Source organism: Typopeltis vanoorti, chromosome 10 (assembly GCF_054136105.1).
Source record: "Typopeltis vanoorti isolate ZY-2024b chromosome 10, IOZ_Tvanoo_1.0, whole genome shotgun sequence".
Lineage (NCBI taxonomy): Eukaryota > Metazoa > Arthropoda > Arachnida > Uropygi > Thelyphonidae > Typopeltis > Typopeltis vanoorti.
Window position 1 is genome coordinate 117,820,730 of NC_143558.1, and position 22,570 is coordinate 117,843,299.

General features: G+C 36.0%; 1 protein-coding gene across 1 annotated transcript in view; it reads right to left on the bottom strand.

Annotated features, from left to right (window-relative positions):
- Positions 1-423: 423 nt before the first annotated feature.
- LOC150102730 (uncharacterized) overlaps positions 424-22,570 on the bottom strand; it is a 326,709-nt gene continuing 304,562 nt past the window's right edge. The window contains exon 9 of the mRNA XM_090398982.1: positions 424-2,433. Coding sequence (XP_090255108.1) covers positions 2,072-2,433 — 362 coding nt within the window. The 3' untranslated portion in view covers positions 424-2,071. The remainder of the gene's footprint in view (positions 2,434-22,570) is intronic.

Here is a 22,570-nt window from a genome sequence, read left to right on the forward strand (position 1 = left end):
CCAGACCGGTTTCAGCCTTTATTGAGGCTTCATCAGTGAGTAGCTAGACCAAAATAATACCAAGGGTATAGCGAAAAGAACTTATATACTCTGCTATACGAGTTGCTTATAAAAACTAATTCGGTTTTAAAACAATGTGGGATTTAATTCCCCTTAATTTAAATAATGTTTACATTGCCGAAATGAAGCCTATTGGCTCTTAATATTTAAGTAACTTAATGGATGTACCTTTTTGACAACTCGTATAGCAGAGTATATAAGTTCTTTTCGCTATACCCTTGGTATTATTTTGGTCTAGCTACTCACTGATGAAGCCTCAATAAAGGTCTGGGTAGTGACCTCCCACCATAATGTATAACATCATACATCTCCCAGGAGATGGGTTTTACATTATGGAAAATACTAAGAATAGCGATCAGAACTTTCTCCACCTTTGCTACGAGTTGCCTGAGTTTGTACTAGGTACTTGGATTATGTGGATTAGCTCATGCTAGTAGTCGCCGATACTTTTATAGTTTAGTATACTATATTCGGCATGAAACTCTTTGATTCCAATCCTTGAGTTTCTTATTCGGTTTTAAAACAATGTGGGGTTTAATTTCCCTTAATTTAAATAATGTTTATATCGCCAAAATGAAGCCTATTGGCTCTTTATATTTAAGTAATAATATAGCATATTTATTTGCGCACAATGCTGCTTTCTCCCTGATTTTGCAGTGTTAAATGTTAGATTTTATAATTCTTTCTCTGATGATGTCAACTATATAGCTAGTGAAATGACAGAATAACTAGTTCTTGTGTGTGTGTGTAGTTCCACAAATTTTATTCATAAAGTGACACATTTCAGCTAAATGCAAAATTCTTTGGTAGCTAGTTTCAATACTGCAAAATAAAAATATTTATTTTACTGTTATCTACTTTATTCCATTTAAATGAATTAATAAAATGAGTGGAAGATAATTCTTCAATTACTAATACAAACTAGTACACACATTTCAAAACAACAAAAAAGGAAAAATGGAGCATTCAATATAATTGCATTTCAAAATTTTAAATTTCAAATAACTAACAAATATAATCAAAGGAAATTCATTTTCTATTTGTAACCATTTTTGAAATCATAATTTGATATACAAAGTAATTCATTCTTAAAATATACTGTATATAGCACAATGGGATTTGATTTCCAAATAGGAAATAGGATAGGCTGAAGATTATAATGAGTGCCAGGCATGTGATGTATAAATCTGGCCCCGAGTTTTAATAAAAATACAATGCATCATATTATCAATTTCTTTAATACAACTTACCCAAGTTGTTAAAATTTAGTAATTCCATTTTTCACAGATATTTCATATATGTGTGCATATATCACATAAATATTGACTAGAATGATAAGAAATGAGGCAACTTTGTTTACACACACACACACTAGTAGTGAAAAGACAGTGATTCTATGACTAGAACATTTACATAATTCTGTTTTTCCTTGTATTTTGTAGATGTCAGCATTAAGGCAACACAAAGAACTTAGGAAATGCTGCCATTTGCTCTTATAATTTCTTTCTGTGTGCTCCTACTTTTTCACTGATATCTTCAATATCATTAAATACTGCACAATGATTAGTCCATATTTGTATAAAGCATGCCATATAACAACAACAGTATGACAATTTCAGAACACTTGTATTCATCTGTTTTATGAAATTATTTTGCAGAGTTTTTTTTCCCTATTCCAAGGCATTCTAATGCAAAGCTACTTTTTTTCCCCTTATCACTTCAAATTTTCAGAAACGGAAGCAGATATAATGTTCTTCTGTCACTGCAATAACAACGACCACACATTTAGCAGTTAGATAATGCAATAATCCATGACGAATGAAATGTTGAATCAATACCAATGAGTGAAAAGGTCAGTTTTATTAGATATACACAGAAATATATATTATTGCCTTCGTGTAACACTCAGAAAGCAAGTAATGGTGTGGCATTGATTCTGTAACATATCACATAACTCAAAGATCTTCATACAGTTTTAATAAGGACAATTCAGGATCTGTGGAAAGAATACTCAGTCACTATCATCATCATCATCGTCATCATCATCACTGCCTTCTTCAACTTCACTAGGTAAAACTTTTGGGGAAGAATCTGGTGGTGGTGGTGTTGCACCAACTGTTGCAGCTACATATTCACTTTCAGAAGGCCCCGAACCAAATTCAAGTTCTACTCTGTATTCATGTTTGGCAATATAACGAACATACTTCTCTGGTGGAGCAGAATTTGTGACAGAAATGGAACGAACAGTAGTATGTGACACTGTAGTTGCTGGCATTGTAAATTCAACTTCAATGATATTACTAAAGGAATCAGGAATTTGATCAAAAGAAGTTAAATCCAATCGCAAGAGGAAGAGATGATTTGTATAGGCACCTAAACAGAGAAGTATAATTGTTAGTTTTATATATATATATATATATATATATATATATATATATATATATATATATATATATATATATATATATAGTTTTTATTTACATATTTAAACAGACAAACGTATGCAACTCATTCTATAATATTTATGTAACATTTGCTGGCTTCGTCAGCAAGTGGATAGGATACCTGCTCGCCAACCAATATATACACACACCTTTTTTATGAAAATATTTTGTTAATAAATTTTTGTTTTATACAAAATGATACATACATATGTAACAAAAAGCATACATCAGTTGCATTCTTTGATTCTCATCTCATCTAGGCATCAAATTCATTAAAATGATATAAACAGCAAGGGACTTGGGTACAAAATACAAGCAAGGAAAGAGAAGACAATAAAGTCACAAAAAATTAAAAATAATAATTTACATACAGATCAGATGGTGGCTTGTAAACCAAATTTGTTAGAATTTTTGTTAGTCAATGAAAGTGTTTTTCCATACAGAGTACAGAAACCCTCTGTTAGTTCTGCAGGTGAGGATAACTAGTAGCAATTAACAGTCCATCTCTTCACAATTCTGGTGACCCATCAATCACCAGTATGGATTCTATTATCAATTCAAATATCAAATCAGGTTAACATAAATGGCATAATAATACACTTGACCCATCCGTAATACATTATACATACACGTTGATAGAAACTGCATTGCCTGCTGTAAAAATGTTTTTTTGGTAGTTAAATTTGAATGCCTATTTAAAATGGGATAATAATAATTATTGTTGTTATTTACGGTATCTCCATGGAGTATGGACACTTGTTGCAGAAGACTCAAATCAACCATCATACAAAAAAATCCTATCATACCTCTCCTTGAATTTATTCACCGTCAGGGAACTCACAACCAATTCTAGAAATCCATACCACTCACTCACCACTCTCGACACAAAAAATCTGGTCCACACACCTGTACTAACCACACTCTTACACAACTTCCATGGATGGCCCTTAGTTCTCTGACTATTTGTCATATATTGAAAAATTTCACTTGCATCAATTCTATAAAACCTCTTTAATATCTTAAAAATTTCTATCATGTCCCTTCTTTTCCATCTATCAGCTAAACTGTGTAACCCACAAACCTTCAACCTATCCTCATAGGGAGTATTCCACAGACTTGTCACCATTTTAGTCCCTCATCACTGAATCTTTTTTGACTACCTCCTGGTCCCCAAGAAACCCAGGCGACCAAATCTGTGCGCAGTAGTCAAGATGTGGCCGAATCATAGCTTCATAAAGAGGGATAATAACTTCCTTATCTGTACTTGTTAGTGTGTTTTTCAACATCAAAGTAATTTGCTGAGCTATTTTACAACTTTTGCAATATGCCCTCTGAACTTTAAAACTCTTTGTCCACCATTATCCCCAGGTTCCTAGCCTCATCAATTTCCTGCAAACCAATACCACTAATATGATACATCATATGCAACCTTTTCAATGTGAAGTGCATAACCTTACGTTTTGCAACATTACATTGACAATCACTATTCTTTGCCCACAATGCCAATTTATTTAAATTATCCTGCAGGATATCTACATCACCAGCAAACAACTGAAATACAAATGAAAGAGTAGTGGCCTTACTCTACAAGTCACCATCATTCTCCTAGACTCTACTCCACCATATACAACTCTTTGGTGTCTGCCTGTCAGCTACCCCCCAGTCCATGTTACTAGTCTCATACCCATCCTCTCCAGTTTTTGTAATAGTTTCCCATGTGGTATTCCATCAAATGTCTTGGCAAAGTTGAGCAGTATCATGATGTAGCCATGTTATATATTGAAAATTTTCACTTGCATCAATTTTATAAAACCTCTTTAATAACTTAAAAGTTTCTATCATGTCATCTCTGTTCTGCCTAACAACTAAACTGTGTAACCCGCAAACCTTTAGCCAATTCTGCAGTCACTTTATTATAAAATGTGAATAAGTTATTAAGGCAGGACCAACCCTTTAGAAAGCCATGCTGCCCACCATACAGTATCGTATCCCTATCCACCCACTGTTGGTATTTTACTATCACCAACTTTTCCAATACTTAAACAACTATTCCCGATATATTAATTTGTCTGTAGTTTGCTACCTCTGTCTTGGAGCGAGCCATCTTGATGCAATGGTATTATTTCACACTCTTGGAATCTTGCCGAAGATGAGACTTAGATTGAACAACTTCATCAGAGGCAATGCCAATTCTCTTGCACATTCACATAGTACACAGGCTGATATGCCATCCACTCCCACTGTGTTCAATTTATATTTTTTAATATGCTGAACACCTCCTGTTCATCTACTTCAATGTTGATAAGCATCTAACATCAGAAACTGTAAAATCACCTGCCTGGATGATACACCTTTGCAAAATGATCACTCAGCAACTCAACAATTTCTTTTGGTTCAGTCACCTTCCTACCATGAGCATTGTTTAAAGTCATTCTACCATAGTCAGTTTTCCTCTTATTTGCTACATAATGAAAAAACTCTTTTGGGTATACTTTGGCCTGTTTGGCTAATTCTCTCTCATAGTCTAATTTGACCTTCCTTACCATGCTAGTCACCCTTCTTGCTTGCGCTTTGTACTACTCATGAGTATGCTGATCACTTTTTTCTTTATATTTCCTCCACAATGTTTTCTTATTTTTTTGTAGCTCTTGCTATATACTCCTACTCATTCACATAATTCCAACTTGGTTTATCCTACTTACCTTGGGCATGCAGTCTTATACTTCTCCCCTCAAGCAATCTCTGACCACTTGCCATGTACTACTGACATTCTTTCCTTGTAGCTTCTCAAGCCATGGTGCTGTTTCAAGATGACTCTCAAGTCTCTCATAATCACCATCCTTATAATTGACCAAAACCCCCCTTATTAACAGAGAACTCCATGTGTTTGGCAACTTACCAGAAAAAGACTGCATGGTCTCTCTCCCCTATTTGAGGCAGAGTGTCTACTTTGGTTATAGTTACATCTTTTGATGCTATTGTCAGATCCAACACCCTCAAACCCCTTGTCTCCTCTATAACATGTTGGTTCATATAATTATCCCTTAGCAACTGTACTGTATAAATCCCACTTCCATTTGCTATGTCCCCTTTCCTCCTTCCAAATGATGTCCCCATAGTTAAAGAGTTAAAGTCTTCCATAATAGTTGTTCGGCCTACGCTCATTGTGCTGATTTGCCAATAGATGGTATCTTCCTGTGGAACTTCTGGTCTATAGCAGCACTCAACAACATTTTTTGTCCTATTTGCTCCTATTTCATACCAGACAGCCTAAAATTAACCATCTCCCTCAAACTTAATATCCTCTTTAATAACTTCTAATTTTGTTGGTTGTAATTCTGCAGCTACAACGAGCAATACCCCACCTCCTGTCCTGTTATCCTCCCTGAAAATACAATACACTTTACATTCTATTCCCTGTAACTATATCCTTTTCAGTCAACCAAGTGTCAGTGATGCCTATAATTTTTTGGCCAAGTTGAGCTTACCAATGCCAAAAGTTCCTCACCTTTATTCCTGATACTTCTTGCATTCGTGTACATGCAGTTCAACATTCTTTTGTACCCATAGTTACCCTTGTGTAATGTCATTACCAACCCATTCAAATCAGAGACTTGTGAAATCCCATTCAGCATTGCATAATCATTACTGTACATATGTTCATTTATCACAGGGGCGGTCAGACACATGCTTGATTTCATCTTCCCTAATATCCTTATGGAGGATGTTGAATTTTTCCCTGATTGTCTTCGAACTGTCTGTCTGTCTGCCATCAGCACCTTGCAGGTTAAACTTTTTCTCATCAGAAAAAAGTACTCTTTTCCACTGATCAGGAATTCATCTGGCACCAATTGCACCTGGCTACCAGTCCCTGTTAAATGAATCTTCTCCTGACAGTTACAGAGCTTACCACAACTACTGTTTGTTCTTCCCAGTCACATTTCAGTTCTCCGGACAATGCATGGCAATTTTTGAGGCAGAAGATGCCACTTCTTCAAGTGGAGCATTTCATCACATGCCTCCTGAAACTGTGTTAAAGACAGACAGAAAACTCTTGTACAACTTGGATACCAAAAAAAAAAAAAGGCTTCTAGTCGTAATGGAATCCCACCAGTTGTGCTCCTGAACTAACAACTGTTCGTTATCATCTATACACTATATTATACTCAGCTGTAATCCATCTTACAGTCAATTAAATAAAAAAGATAAGTGTATTTCATCAAACTATTTACCTATTGCTCTCACCCCAGTAGTGTTGTCTATAATAATGGAGGTTATCAATAGTCAACTTTTTCCACATCTGGAGAACTGTCAACTAATCAACAACTGCTAAGATGGATTTTCAAATCAGCATCAGCAGATCTTGATCTTCTGACCCCTCCCCCATTCTTACACCCTTTGGACACATGGTATGAAAGAGGTCTGGAGAAATCTGTGCTGTAGCAATTGACATTTCCAAAGCATTTTAAATGGTCTGGAATTGATGACTTCTCAGCAAATGCCATCTTATTGTCTACCATTTTTTTCTTCATTCACTACACTTAACAGTGGAAAGTGTTCTCTCTTTATATTTTAATACAGGTGTTCCTCAAGACTCTGTTATTTCACCCATCTTCTTCCTATAAAAGACCTGATCTACTTTCACTGATCTAAAACCTTATTCACAGTTTTGTTGATGATAGACTCTCCACTCATCCTACTTATATAACAAACATTGCAGTGCTCATCTCTATGATATTAATCCTATACAATGTAGTTCACAAAACAGTTCTGACTGTTTTCTTTTTAAAAAAAAAAGTTCTTATCAACTTACCATTGATATATTGCTCAGCTTAACATTTAAGACCAGATCTCTCTTCTTGAAGTGACTTACTCCTAGCCTTTACTGGTATAATCACATAATTTCTGTAGCTTCTTCAGCTACCAAAAAATTTGGCATCCTTTTTCTCTTAAGACAGTACTTCTCCTATGTCCAGCTGCTTACTACTTCTGCATAAATCTCAAATCCACTGAACCTTGAAACACTGCTCTCTCTCATATTTGGGATAGTGCACCTAAGACCTCTTTAAAAATTCTTCATGCAGTTCTAGAGAGCAGTTCATGTTGACTGACAGTTCCTCTCTCTCACAGACTCTCTTCATCCACTGTCAGATGGTCAGTTTCCACACTGTCTCTTTTACAGATATTTCCACAGTTCCTATTCAGCAGAATTGGAATCTATTATGCCTCCATTTCTGCTAAACCTACAGGAACACAAACAGTTGCTCAATTCCCTTTTACAGCTGAAATAATACTAGATCTGCTACTTCAAGTCATCTTAGTTCTGTGGAAGAGCCTTCCCCATGAAGTATTCCTAAAGGAATGCAATCTTGAGTTCTTTTGAGTGCATCTGGTTCCTCCTGACTGTTTTCGTTATTCTTCCCCCCCCCCCATACATCTTTACTTCCTATAATCACTACTCTACTTCTCATGATCCCCCCCCCCCACACACACACACAATCCCATGGACTTCCAGATAGGGGAATCCTCAACTTTTGTGTGCTATTTTGGCCACAGCTTCAGCCTTGCAATGTCGACTTTTTATCCAGCAGGTAATGGTGTTTCATGGACAACAATGTTACTGTCCATCACACAAGAATTGTTCAGCAGTGATTCAGCGAACAAGATAGCGATTTCCACCATCTTCCCTGGCCAAAGCTCAGATCTGAACCCAATGAGAATGTATGGGACATGTCAGAAAAACAGATCCAGGTGCAAAGTCCTCTTCCAGAAATATGAACCAGTTAAAGGAAATGTCTAGTATGTTGTAGATGCAATCCAATATCTTGTGATGCTATAATTCGGGCTAAAGGAGGTCCAACACATATTAAATATTCAGTGGCCAGCATGTGTACCATGGGAGATTTATACTGTTGCATCATGCACCATAAAGCTACCAAACTTACTAGAAGCTTATCTGGGAACATTTGTCACAAACATCTTTTACAGAAACACTCTCCTTCTCCAGATACCATCAAACTGTTCAAATGATGATGAGACAGTACATTTTACACTAAGTGACAAGATTTTCAAAACAAAAAAAAGGGACATTTTGAATTTTTTGGCTATTAAAAAAGGGACAAAAATTGGACACTTCTGGTATGCTATACATAAAAATGGAATAACATATAATTATAATTACAGAACACAGGACTGAAGCGTGCATTATAATTATTATTATATTTATATGAGACATTATTTCTTCCAAAAGTATTGGTTCTTTCGAGATGCACTCATAAAAGTCAATATGTTACGAAATGTCAAAGTGTACCTTGATCATAATTATTGCTTTCATAGTCTTGGGTGCTGAAGTGGTTCTTTTCAGCAGACCACAAAGAACTCATGAGAGAAAAAAATTCTCTCTACAGCTGCAGGCCTGGGTGGCTGAGTGGTTAGATTTTCCGCTCTCCAGCCAAAAGGCTGCGAGTTCAAATCCAGCCATGGGCATGGATGTTTGTTTGTGAAATTACTATGTGGTCAGTGGTAGATGATGAAGGTAGTTGTGGCTGGGGGAGTGGTGAAGATGGAGGGGTGTAGAGTGGGTGCCCTCCCTCGATGAGTCTTTGGATTCCCTGGAGGTGTTATATAATAATAATAATATTTGTTCCTGGGATTGCCATAACAAACACAACAACTGGCGGTATGTTTTTGTAGTGGATGTTTTTTTCTTGTAGCACGTCACACCACTTTTTGTCCACTTCAGCATTTGTGTTCTTCCATCTTGGAGTTCACAACATTATTTATATGGCTGATTTCATCTTCATCAACAATATTGAATATTTTGCTGTCAACATCACTGATTGCTTTTAGGCTGCTTGCATCTTCAGCCCAAGTTAGTGGAGTTTGCAACTTAATCCAGTGAAATGCTTTCAATGGCTGGAAATGATAAGTCCATTTGCTTAAATATTCAAGGAAAGTATCATAAAATAAATGTGTAGTGTCTAAAAATTCTTTTTCATCAAAGATGCCTTCATTTTTGAACTCTGAAATAGAAATACAATTTTATTAATACAGACCAGTATTTTACAATAAAAACATTTATTCAAACCTACCAGTTTCGCCAGCATATACTGGTAGGTTTATATAAATATAAATACTGGTCTGTATTAATAAAATTGTATTTCTATTATAAAACGACCAAAAATGTATAATTTTAACTCTGAAATAATTAATGACATTTTAAATGTTTGAAAGTTCCCAGCTTTCCTATTTGTAATTTTCTGTCTGAGCAATTCCAATTCTTCTACCACGTGAGTTGCTGAAATGTTTTCCCTTTCTATTTTCATTATTGTTGCTGAGAATATTTTCAGCTGGCTTTGCATGAAATGGAGCCAAAGTCTTGATTGTTGGTTACAGAAAAATGATTTCAACAATGTAGGGCATTTATCTTGTGATAAAAAGTAAGATCTGAGTCCATCATACATGTCAATAATCCTATTCAAAATATCAGCACTTGTCTGTACACCATTATGAACAACATGAGCAGCACAGCCAATAGCATGAATGTTCATTTTTAAGCTTCTGTTAAGTCTTGAAAATACATTGTTGGAACCACCTAGTTTGTATCCACCGAAGTTGGTGGTGCAGTTATCTGAAGAAAATGCATTAATTTTCTCAGTCAGTTCCTGTTTCTGCAAAATATCCAATATATGATTTGCAAGCAATTCTACTGTTATGTTCTGAAAATCTATCACTTTAACCTGAATACCTTTATTCGGGATTAAGTACCAAACAAAGACAGGCACCAACTTCAAATTTCTGTGGTTTGATGTGTCTACCATAACTGACACATATTTGGCTTGTTTCAATTCAACTGCTATTTCTCACATTGTGTAAGATGCTAGGACATTCACTAAAATTGATTGGCACTTTGTATGCCCACATGTAAATTTCTCACTATTGCAGAGGTGAAGTCCATTGACCTCAAAGAAAGGTTATGTTTCGCTGCATGAAATGCAAACAAACCTTCTTGTGCTGCAAGACATTTACTTTTGTCAGTTAATTTTCCTTTTAAATTTTTCACGAAAAATGATGTAACATCTTAACTTGGACTGCGAGCAGCGGCTGCCAATTTATGTTTTTTCTTCGTCAAATGCTGTTTTATATCAGAATGCCCTCCATGTTCAATTGAAAAAAACGCAAAATGACACAAAAAAAAATTGCCTGGATGTGTTTTACAGCAGAACATAACAGGTCTTGCTCATGTCTAGATTTTCCTTTTTTTTTTGGGGGGGGGATGTCTCTGACTAGAACAAACTTATATACACTTTTGTTATGTTGAGCCATACACGAGAGGTTGGTTGTTCATCCTAACAGTACATTAATGCTGTGTATGGGAAGCTGCAGAACTATAGGAAACTAGCATATACTGGAAGATACCGCCATGCTACATACCATCCTCACCCAGGAGAAAAAAGAGGTATAATTAGAAACGTGTGACACATTACATTGCAACTTGTTTGTAGTTTCATTGTCTTTTAAGACAGGATATTCTTCTTTTAAATCCCAAGTGAAACTACACTTCCTTTTCAGCATGATAAAATCTGGATGAAATATCACCACTCACAATATATACTTGCTTTAACTTTCACAATTACTAAAAGACTGGCATAAGAAGCACAAAACAATGGTATGGTAGACAAAGTAACTTTGTTGCTGCCCAGATGCAGCCGCTGCTCGCAGTCCAAGTTAAGATGTTACATCATTTTTGATGAAAAATTTAAAAGGAAAATTAACTGACAAAAGTAAATGTCTTGCAGCACAAGAAGGTTTGTTTGCATTTCATGCAGCGAAACATAAGTTTCGCTGCATGAAATGTATAATTAGGAACATAGGTTTCTAATTATACCTCTTTTTTTCTCCTGGGTGAGGGTGGTATGTAGCATGGAGGTATCTTCCAGTATGTGCTAGTTTCCTATAGTTCTGTGACAGGATATATATACATCACGTGATGAAGAAATCTGATTAACGAAACAGACATCCTTAGTATAATCATATCATAAATGGTTATAAATTCAAAAAATAAAAACATCCTGAAACTGATTCCCAATTAATCCTCAAACAGCCAGGACAAACAGGAGCTCAAGGATGGAAAACACTCCCATAAATTTGCCATGCTTGTTAAAATTGCAACATACCAAAGCTGCAAGAAATATAGGTAGCCTTCATTCCCTTCCTAAGCAAAGTCTCTTTCATTTTTAGGTCCACTTAAATTTCCACATCCTCCTTCCTTTAAAAAAAAAAAAAATTCACAAAATCTAGTCCTTATGTGGTATATACAGAATAAACATCATGTTCTGGAAAAATTTGCATAGCAGAACATTTCAAAGTTGTTGAGAAGGAGAGAGAATATAAGTCAGGTCATCTTTCATGCTCTGGCAGCAATCTGAGATGGCCTATATCATAGGTGGCCAACAGCAGGCCTGCGGCAGGATAAAAACTATATTAAATTATATGTATTATAAATTTAGTATTAATTTCAACCACAGATTTTCTGATTGATATACTAGTTATATTCATTATTTCTGATGATGGAAACACTTTATATTCTCAACACGGAATCACAATTGCTTTAAAAAGATTTATAAATTTTTTTTATAAAATTTATAAATCTTTAATTTAAATTTAAATCTCAATTTATAAAATCTACTGCTTCTCTGTGCGAGTTGTAGTAGTGGGAGTGGTAGATTTCTATGCACTTCAGAGTAATGCATCATTGAAAGTCACTTGCTCTGATCTGGTTACAGTGATCAGTTTCAAGTGGTTTATATTGTTCTCCAAGTAGTAAAATGATTTAACAAATATAGTAAGTCAATACATGTGTGCAGCCCGTGACGCTACCACTCATCATATATTGGCCCTCGTAGAGAATGATGTTGGCCACGCCTGGCCTATATCATCTAGAATTACATATAGAAATTAAGGCAGTTTTTGAAATGTTAAATAACAGAACATTTCAAAGATGTTGAGAAGCAAAGAAAATAAAAATCATGTCTTGTCTTTCATCAAATGAAGGTTATCATGTGCTCTGGCAGCAACTGTGATGTCCTATATTGTATACAATTATTACATATAAAAATTAAGGCAGTTAGTGTTAAATACGCTTACCCAATATAATAAAAACGAATGCCTTAATTAAATCAGATGTGCAAACATCTGAACTAGGCAGGACATTATTCTTTTCATAGCAACAATGCATCCTGTGAATGATAATGCATATGTGCATATAATAATAATTATTTTTATTATAGTAACTTCCAAGGATTCAGCAGACTTGCAGTGTAAGTTCCACTTAACTAGCAATTTTATAAACCTCATAAAATGCACTGAATAACTTGAACACATCTATAATCTCACCTCTTTTTCACATATCCATGGAACTCTGTAATTTACATTCCTCAACTTTTCTCCATTACTAATATTCAAGAGTCCTGATATTGCCTTATTTACTCATCTTTGGACCTTCTGGTCCAAAGTTTCCACATCACAATGAAAACCAGAAACACATCACAATGAAAACCTGGGGTCATCTAAAGGAATTTTTATCAAATTCCTTTAGATGACCCCAGGTCATCTGAAGGAATTTGACCAGATAAAGGTTCCTCGTTATCCTCATTCAGCTGAGCCTCTGTAGCTCAGTCAGTATAGATGAGGCCCTTTGGTCGGAAAGACCTGGGTTCGATTCCCGTCAGTAACATGAGGAACCTTTATCTGGTTTCTTTCGACTAAAGGTGAATTTAGCCAGTCTCATACAGAGGTGGGGGTTTTTTCACCAGGAAACCCATGTTTTTTTGTCTCCCAGAACAGGCAAACTTTCCCTGTGAACACACATGGATTACAGTCATGAATACGTCCCAGCCATATGCCGGTCCCAAGCCCAGATAAAACTGGGGGTTGGGGAAAGCAATGGTGAACTACTCTGTAAAAATCTCACCAGGAATACTTTGTGGGCAATGCTTACAAAGTTCACCTATGGCCGGAAAAAATTGAAAAGGAAAACCAGTCAGTCTAAGATTCAGGACATTCGATTAAGCTCACAGGAGACTGCACTGGTCATTGTATCTACAAGCTCACCAAGCATCTTTCCATCTTATTATCCTCATTCAGTGGCAAATCCTCTGCTTACTTAAAAAATGGTCGAAATTTCAAAAATAAGATATCAGATTTTTGAGAAGTTTGTCCTGTCTCTAGAGATTGATTGATTCGTTTAAATTTATTAAAAATCATTTCCCTCTTTATGAACATTGCTTTAGAAGAAACCTTGGAATTACTCAGTGAGATTTTCCTAACAGTCAAACAACTGAACTGATATAGATTGTTTGGTTTGGCTGTTATTCATTCAGTTATTTCACTTGTCAGAATGTTTCACCAGCAAATAGAGAGTACAGTTATGAAAAGTTCACTTTTCTCTATGCTTGCTAATTACTTCACAGAACATTCTGAACAACAAATTCTTCAAAATATTCATCCTATGCCTTCAATTTGATACAGATAAGTGGATAATATTCTGCTTTTTGGCAAGGTTCTTTTAACTGAACTAAGATCTTGGAAGATACTGAGATAGGGGTGTTGGTAGCTTGCTCCACCTTTGCAAGGAGTGCCCTGGTGTTGTACCACCTTACCCCAGTCCTGAAGATACTTTCAGGCGCAAACTTTGTTTGCTCACACTTGGATAAAGGATTAAACTAAATTTATTATAAACTAAGATCAATGACATTAATCCTAGAATACAATTTATATCAAGAATAGAAAATAACAACTATATTGTTTCTTAGATCTCCTAATTCAGTCTTTAAAAAAACATAGTCTTACCAATCATTATTGTCAAAAATCTGGTGGCATAAGATCTCTCATCCACACAGCCAAATCCCTTTGCTCCACATATGCTCTGATGAAGAAAATGTAACACATCAATTCCACTGTATTCCCTTATGGTTATAACAAGCTTTTCATTAATAAAGTTGTAAACCACTATAGAAATTCTGTATTCTTTCTCTCATATAGCCATTCCAGGCCATTTCCAAACACATTCCTAAGATACTTAGGTTTATTGTTTTCAAGTGGCCTTCACTTTCTGCAAGATTTCATTTTCTCTGGGTTCTATAAAGGAGAGAATCTCCACCGACCTTTCTGCTTATCTGATTCACTGTGGTTTATCTCAATTTGGCCAATCCAGAAGACCGTAGCTCTTCATCTTAAAAAAGCCAAAACAATTTCAACTAGCAGAAAATGAAATCACCGTTTCCATAGCTACTGTTATTCTTAATACCAGAAAATACAATACAATACAAAAATGGCAAGTGGAGCGGTTCCTTCTCAGAGACTGCTCCACTTGCAGACCTTTAGATTGTGATCCCACCAAACCTCACATCAAAAAATTGAAAAGTGTGTCAAAAAAGTTTCTTCCTATGGCCTCTTGCGATCACAAAAAAAAAACTCGAACCCTTCAGTTCACGTCTCTCCCTCTCCCGATATATGGATTACCAAAAATATACAAAGTCAATTCTCCCACAAGTAGCTGCTACAGAATCCCCATGCTATAAATTACTAAAACATTTAGCAAGCTCTCTTATCACTCCTCACACCACTTCCTATATATATATATTAAAAAAAAAAAAAACTCTATACCTTTTAAAGCTCCTAATTGAGAATTTAATGTTAAATAATACAGATATTTTGGTCAGCTTTGATATCACCTCACTGTTCACTAATATTCACTTAAATAATACCTTATCACTTGTAAAACAAAAAAGGTTTTCCTCCTTACATCAGTGACACCTTTCCCTTTGCCATCTTTAACCATTATTTCTCTTAGAAGCAGAAAATTTATAAACAGATAGAGGTTACCTCTATGGGTTCTCCCCTCTGCCCCCCCCCCACTTACCAATTTTTTTAGGGAATATTTTGAAAAAAAAAAAAAGCACGCGATTTGGTCCCTCTCAAACCTTCTATCTGGTTGATTGGATGATGTGGTCTCAATTTGGCCTCATGGCCCAGACACATCATATACTCTTTCCTCTCTCTCACCTCAATAGACTTCAGCCTAGAATCCAGTTTACAAAGTAGAAGAAAACTAATAACAGTTTAGGCTTTCTACATAATGGTAACCTGTATTTTCAGTATAGAAGAAGCCGAGTCACACAGGCAGATACATTCACAAACTTTCCCATTATGCCCACCTCTTAACATCATTAGAAACAATAACCAATAGATCCTATAACCTTTGTTCCATAACTGTCAATTTTTAGGGAAAGACAACATATACTGTTATATTTTGTTATATTTATACTTCCTATATTTCGGTAATGTTACATTACCATCTTCAGGGAACATAAAATTAATGATATGTGTATGCAGGCAAAAACACTGAATAAATATGGCTGAAGTCGGTCACAGAATCCTAAAAGGTACCACCTAGTGGGCTAAATTGGGTAGTAATCTTGGCTGTTGGGCTGATGTTCTAAGAATGCAAGCTTCCCATATTCGGGGGGCTCATGCATCCAAATTTGTTGAGGTTTGGGGAGTTTTTTTAGAGATGAGGCTGATTCCAGGAATAATCTCTTATATTTATACTTGCTGCAGTGTAGTAAGGTAGCTTTCTTCTGCCGTATTTTGTGGCAGTTGTGCAAAGCACGGTCAGCAAGTCCTGAGTGGCTGTATTGGTGGAAACGGATATAATCCTTATGTTCAGATATCCTGATATTAGCTGTCCTGCCTGTTTGGCCTGGTAAGACAATTTGCAACTACAAGAGACCTGGTATACTCCAGGTAGGTCTAGGGGAAGTGGCTGGTACTGGGGGGGGGATAAGAGATGCTAATTTTTATATGGTTTATAACAAGTTGTCGAGTCATATTTTTTAGGATTTTTGTTAGCTTTTCAGAAGTACCCCAAATATAAGGAATGATGATAGATTCAAAGTAGTCCCTGTTATGGAGAGGGGAGGGACTGAGGTTAATTGGTTTTAATATTTTTTGGATTTTATCGGGGGTTGTAGTCACTGGCTACAAAGGTGTCAAGAATAAGGTTAAGTTCATTGGTAAGGGCTTGTGTTATCTGAACAGATTAATTTTACCCTGTTATATAGGGTTTTTATAATCCCATATTGTTGGGAGGGGAGGGTGATTGCTGGTGAATGTATCTATCTGTATGTGTAGGTTTTCTGTAAACAGAGAAAGCCAGGGATCCATCAGGCTGGTGTGTAATCAGAGCATCTAGGAAAGGTGGGGATCTACAGTTAAAAGGTTTTAGTTTGTTAGTCACTTCTTGGCCTGTGGAAGTGACTAACAAACTAAAACCTTTTAACTCTAGGTCATCCCCCAGAAATGGACTTCCAAAAATCCATACTGTGTCATTACATCCTACTGTAGATGGCACTGATTCCCCCACATACAAATTAGCCAAACATTTAGCCAGAGTGCTCACACAATATACTGGCAACACACCTTCACGCATAAAAAATTCAGCACACTTTAAAGCCAGTATAGAAAACCTCTCACTCCAACACACTGACATAATGGTCAGTTTTGATGTCTCTTCCTTATTCATCAATGTCCCATTCAAAGATACGGACCTCATCCAAGCCAAATTTCCTCCCGATATCTCAGCCCTATTTCAGTTTACCATGAACATAGGCTATTTCGTTGAAAGTTGGTTAGACTATAATAAATTTAGTTTAATCCTTTATCCAAGTGTAAGCAAACAAAGTTTGCACCTGAAGTATCTTCAGAACTGAGGCAACTCGTGGTAAAGGTGGGCTACGCTCTCATCACTTGTCTTAGTATCTCCTATAATGCAAAGCATATCTCCTTGTGGACACGTATAATGCTATGCATTAAGGGAAGGGCCACTATCCAGACCATGTTGTTTATTATTTTAACGGTATAATAGAACACAGAAACTAAGTAAATAATTAATTTATTAACTTGATGCTGATATTTTGCTGGTGTTATAACCAGCATCTTCAGAGCACAAAAACACTGTTTGTCACAATACGCGAGACTAAAACAACATGGTGTACTTAAACAAAATTGTAGCAGCAACACAAAGACTAGAGTCCTGATTTTGGCGCCCTCTATCTGAAAAAAAAAAAAAAAAAAGCTATCATATATTACTAGAGTCCTAGAAAAGTACTAGTTTTTTCTTAATATGACTGTCTCCCAGATCTTCGGCAAGTTAATACAGCCATGTTTGTTGAGATTTGGAGTGTGTTTTAGAGCTTCTGTCGCCTCTAAGAACAATCTCTCTGATTTATACGGGTTTCTGTATAGTACTTTTGTGTTTTTTTTTTCAGATAGAGGGCGCCAAAATCAGGACTCTAGTCTTTGTGTTGCTGCTACAATTTCGTTTAAGTACACCATGTTGTTTTAGTCTCGCGTATTGTGACAAACAGTGTTTTTGTGCTCTGAAGATGCTGGTTATAACACCAGCGAAATATCAGCATCAAGTTAATAAATTAATTATTTACTTAGTTTCTGTGTTCTATTATACCGTTAAAATAATAAACAACATGTTCGACGAACACATAAGTCTGTCCACACTATCCAGACCAGTTTCCACCTTTATTGAGGTCTCGTCAGTGGGAGCCAGACGTGGTGATTCTAAGGTGGAAATAATGGAGAAGTCATATTTACCTATACGAGTTGACAAAAGGTGTTTCACCTTATTATTAAATTACTCTGGATTTAGAGAAAGATATTGGAAGTTTTTTCCCACTTGGTTAGATAGATTTAGATTAATCCTTCATCCAAGTGTAAGCAAACTTTGTTTGCTTACACTTGGATACTGTGCCTGAAGTATCTTCAGGACTGAGGCAACTCGTGGTAAAAACTGCCCCAAATATGGGAAGCTTGCATTCTTAGAACATCAGCCCAACAGCCAAGACTACTACTACTACCCAATTTAGCCCACTAGGTGGCACCTTTTAGGACTCTAGGACTGACTTCAGTTGTTGTCTTCAGCTATATTTGTTCAGTGTTAGTGCCTGCATGCATATATCATTAATTTTATGTTCCATTAAGATGGTAGTATAATATTACCGAAATATAGGAAGTTAATTAATATAACAGTATACGTTGTCTTTCCCTAAAAATTGACAGTTATGTATCACCAACGTATAAGTTTATCTAAAAGAACCTTTGTTCCAATAAGTCTTCTCTTACAGCAGAACTTAATCATACACACCACACTTTATCAAATGGCTACAGTTCCAATAGTATCAAAAAAAAATAATAATCAACCCTTCCCACAATCCTCAACTTTCTCTTAAGAAAGATTTTAGCAATGCTATCATCATCCTTTATGTATGAGAAAATTCATAGCCAGAATCTTAAAGAAATACAATTTCTGCACAGCTTTTAAACCACACCAAAAACTTAATGCCCTTATCTGTTCTACAAAAAATCAGCTCCCTCCCATCTCAGCACCTGGGGTATATAAAGTGGCCAGTTCTGGCAAGTCAGCCTACTATGCACAGACAGGAAGATCACCCAACATCTATATAGAAGTTATAAATTAAAGATGCCAAGAAATTATACATTAAGTGTAAGCAAAACGTTTGCACCTGAAGTAACTTCAGGACTGTTCAACTCGTATATAGAAGCTAATGACTTCACATCACTTGCCTTAGTATCTCATAATGCAAAGCACATATCCTTACAGACATGTATAATGCTATGCATTATGGGAAGGGTTCACTATGAGGACCGGTTTCAACCTTTATTGAGGTCTCATCAGTGGGAACCAGACTCAGAAGTGATACCAAGGTTGAAGTAATGCAGAAGTCATATTTCCATATACGAGTAGCCAAAAGGTGTTACACCTTATTACTAAAATACTCTGGACTGCCCAGACAGTCCAGAGTATTTTAGGTGCAAACTTTGTTTGCTTACACTTGGATAAAGAATTAAACCAAGAATATAATTTCTTGGCATTTTTAATTTATAGTATAACCAAGGGAAAAACTTTCAGCATCTGCAAAATAGAACAACACAAAAAATACCTCTACAGTAATGACTAAGGTCAATCAGGCTTTGCAGACCATGCTTTGGATAGAATTCATAGAATCAACTGGAAAAAGACTAAATATAGAAGAGAAAGACTGTTTTTGGAATTGGCAGCTGTTCTCAGAAGGTTAACGGACAATTCATCGTGGGGAAAATTCATCTCAGGACTCATCGTGGAAAAAATTCACTGAAAACATTATTCACTAGAAAGAAATTCTCCTCACGATGAATTGTTGGCGATCAATTTAACACATATTGAATTGTCCGGACAGGCTCTCAGAAAATATCCTAATTTGAATAAATATAGTTATATTAAATTTCCAAAATATGGGAAACACTAATACTTTGAGATCCCAGTTTACATTCTAGGCTACCAACAGGTGCCCACAGAGAGCACCCCCACCTAGTTAAGACTCTAGTCGTTCAATCACTATTTCATTTAGGTGTTACGTCTCATATTGTACTTCCTGACAGTGTCAGTGAGTGAAGTGAATTTAAATATTATTATTCTTTTATTAATATAATTTTTAATTACTAATAATAATTTTTATTATTATTTGGAAGAATTAATGATTATTTTTAATCCTTTCTCAGTGCTGTTTCACTCCATTAACCTCTAACTTGAACACATTTATGCCATAGTAGAACATACTTGTGTATTACATGGAAGCACTGATCTAGAAACAGCTGTAACATGCAAAAAAAACGAAATTTGGAAAAAACTAAAAACTAGGTTGGTGAGAAGATGCTATGTGAAATGAGATTTCATATGGTATCAGCTCTAGATTTCTGCTTTTGTAAATCTTTACTTAACTAAATTTTTTTAAGAAGGCTATGGAAACTATAGAGCTTGTTGACAGTGGCAAAATAACAACTATGATACAGTCCATTATTTTATTTTATTTATTTATCTAAGGTTTAATAGGGTCTCAGTTGTGATTTGTGGGTTACAGAAATTGGTTGATAGCCAGAAAAGGAGTGATATGATCATGTAACAATAATATAACAAGTAGTATAATTTTCTGGTATTGTTAGCACATCTATTACAACAGATGCTCATCCTTGGTCAATTCCTATTATCCGAGAACAGCTTATAATTATGTTCAGCAACAAATATATTAAATTTCAGAGCAACCTCAAACTCTGATCTGCTGGTAGAATCAGAAGACATATGATCATCAAGTTTGCATAAGACAATGTGTTTTTGGGTTATGACACTAGTCACATCCTTTTAATAAATGTTTCAAGATTCACTACTGGTTGAATGGGATTAGTAAAAAGCATGATTGTGGAGTGGAGAATGTTGGCAAAAGGCAGACAGAAAAATGAGAATATTGGCAAGTTTGATGATAAAAGTACATTGGTGGAAGGTCAGAAATGATGAGATCATAAATGGAATCCTTCACAGGATAAGGAATGAACTGGAACAACTGAAAAAACATCTAGTGAGTAACAGAGCTGAGAAGAAAAAGAAAGAAAGATGAGGTGCAATGGAAAAGAAAGGAACAAAGCATGAGAATTATTATTATTAATGTTATTACACCAAGACCTCATGGAGTCAAAGACTCATCTGGGAGGTCCTTTTATCACACACACACAGCTCATCATACCGTGTCTAAAACACACTCAAACTCCTTGCAGACACCACACACTTAGGCAAGGCATTCTAATCATTGACAACTCTGCACGAAAAAACCTTCTTCTCATCCCCCCTACTCACACCCTCTTTATACAGTTTCCAGGGATGACCTCTGGTTCTCCCCCTATCTTCCACTTTTTTCTGTAGAACTTATCCAGCATTGATCCTATTATGCAAATTACATCTTCTCAATCTTTCCTCATATTCGACATTCCAGAGGTTAGAAACTACCCGAGTCAGTTGCCTTTGGACCCTTTCCAACATCTCTTCGTCCTTCTGAAAACCAGGTGACCAAATCTGGGCACAATAGTCCATATGTGACCTAATCAAAGTCTTATACAATGGAACAAGAATCTCCCTACTTCTACAAGTCAGTGTCCTCCACATCGTTCCAAGAAGCCTTTGTGTTGTCTTCACAATTTTGGCTATGTGTCCCCTAAATTTCAAATCCTTATCCACTATCACCCCCAGATCTCTTATTTCCTCCACCTCCAACAATATATCCTCACTAAGCATAAATTCTGCATCCCATCTTTGTTTTCCAAATTTTAAAACCTTATATTTTGCAACATTGAACTCACATTCCCATTTCTGTGCCCAATCACTCAATTTATTCAAGTCTTCTTGTAATGGCACAACATCTTCACTACTCTTTATGGTTCGTCCCAACTTTGCATCATCTGCAACAACTGAATATCTTCATCCAAATCTTCACCTGTATCATTACTATGCAAGTTAAATAGTAATGGCCCCAAAACAGACCCCTGAGGCACTCCACTAGTGACTTCCCTTTTCCTGGATATCGCTCCCCCATACACAACTTGTTGATACCTATCAGATAATCAGTCTCCAATCCAATGCACTAATCTAACATCCAACCCCATCTGCTCTAGTTTGAATGTCAACTTATCATAAGGTAATCTATCAAAAGCCTTTGCAAAATCCAAGTATATTACTGTGTATCCTTCTCCTCTGTCCAAGGAAGCAGTCAATTTATTGTAATAAGTAAGTAGATTACTAAAACATGACATCCCTTTAGCAAATCCATGCTGTCCATCAAAGATAATACAATTGCTGTCAACCCAATTCTGGATTCCAGTTCTCACAAGCTTCTCCAACAACTTAACCACAACACCTGACACACAGGCCTATGGTTTGATGCTCGAGTTCGATTTCCTTTATGAAGTGGCACAATCTTGCCCTCCTTGTACTCCTCAGGAACTTCACCGAGTGCTATACTTGTATTAAAAAAATATGTCAAGGCAGGTGTCAACTCCCTGGCACATTCCTTCAGAATACGGTATATTGGAGAAGGCGCTCGTGAGTCAAGTGTGACAGACTTGTGTAAGAAGAACTCCAGATTCAGATAAGTTATTCTTGGAATAAT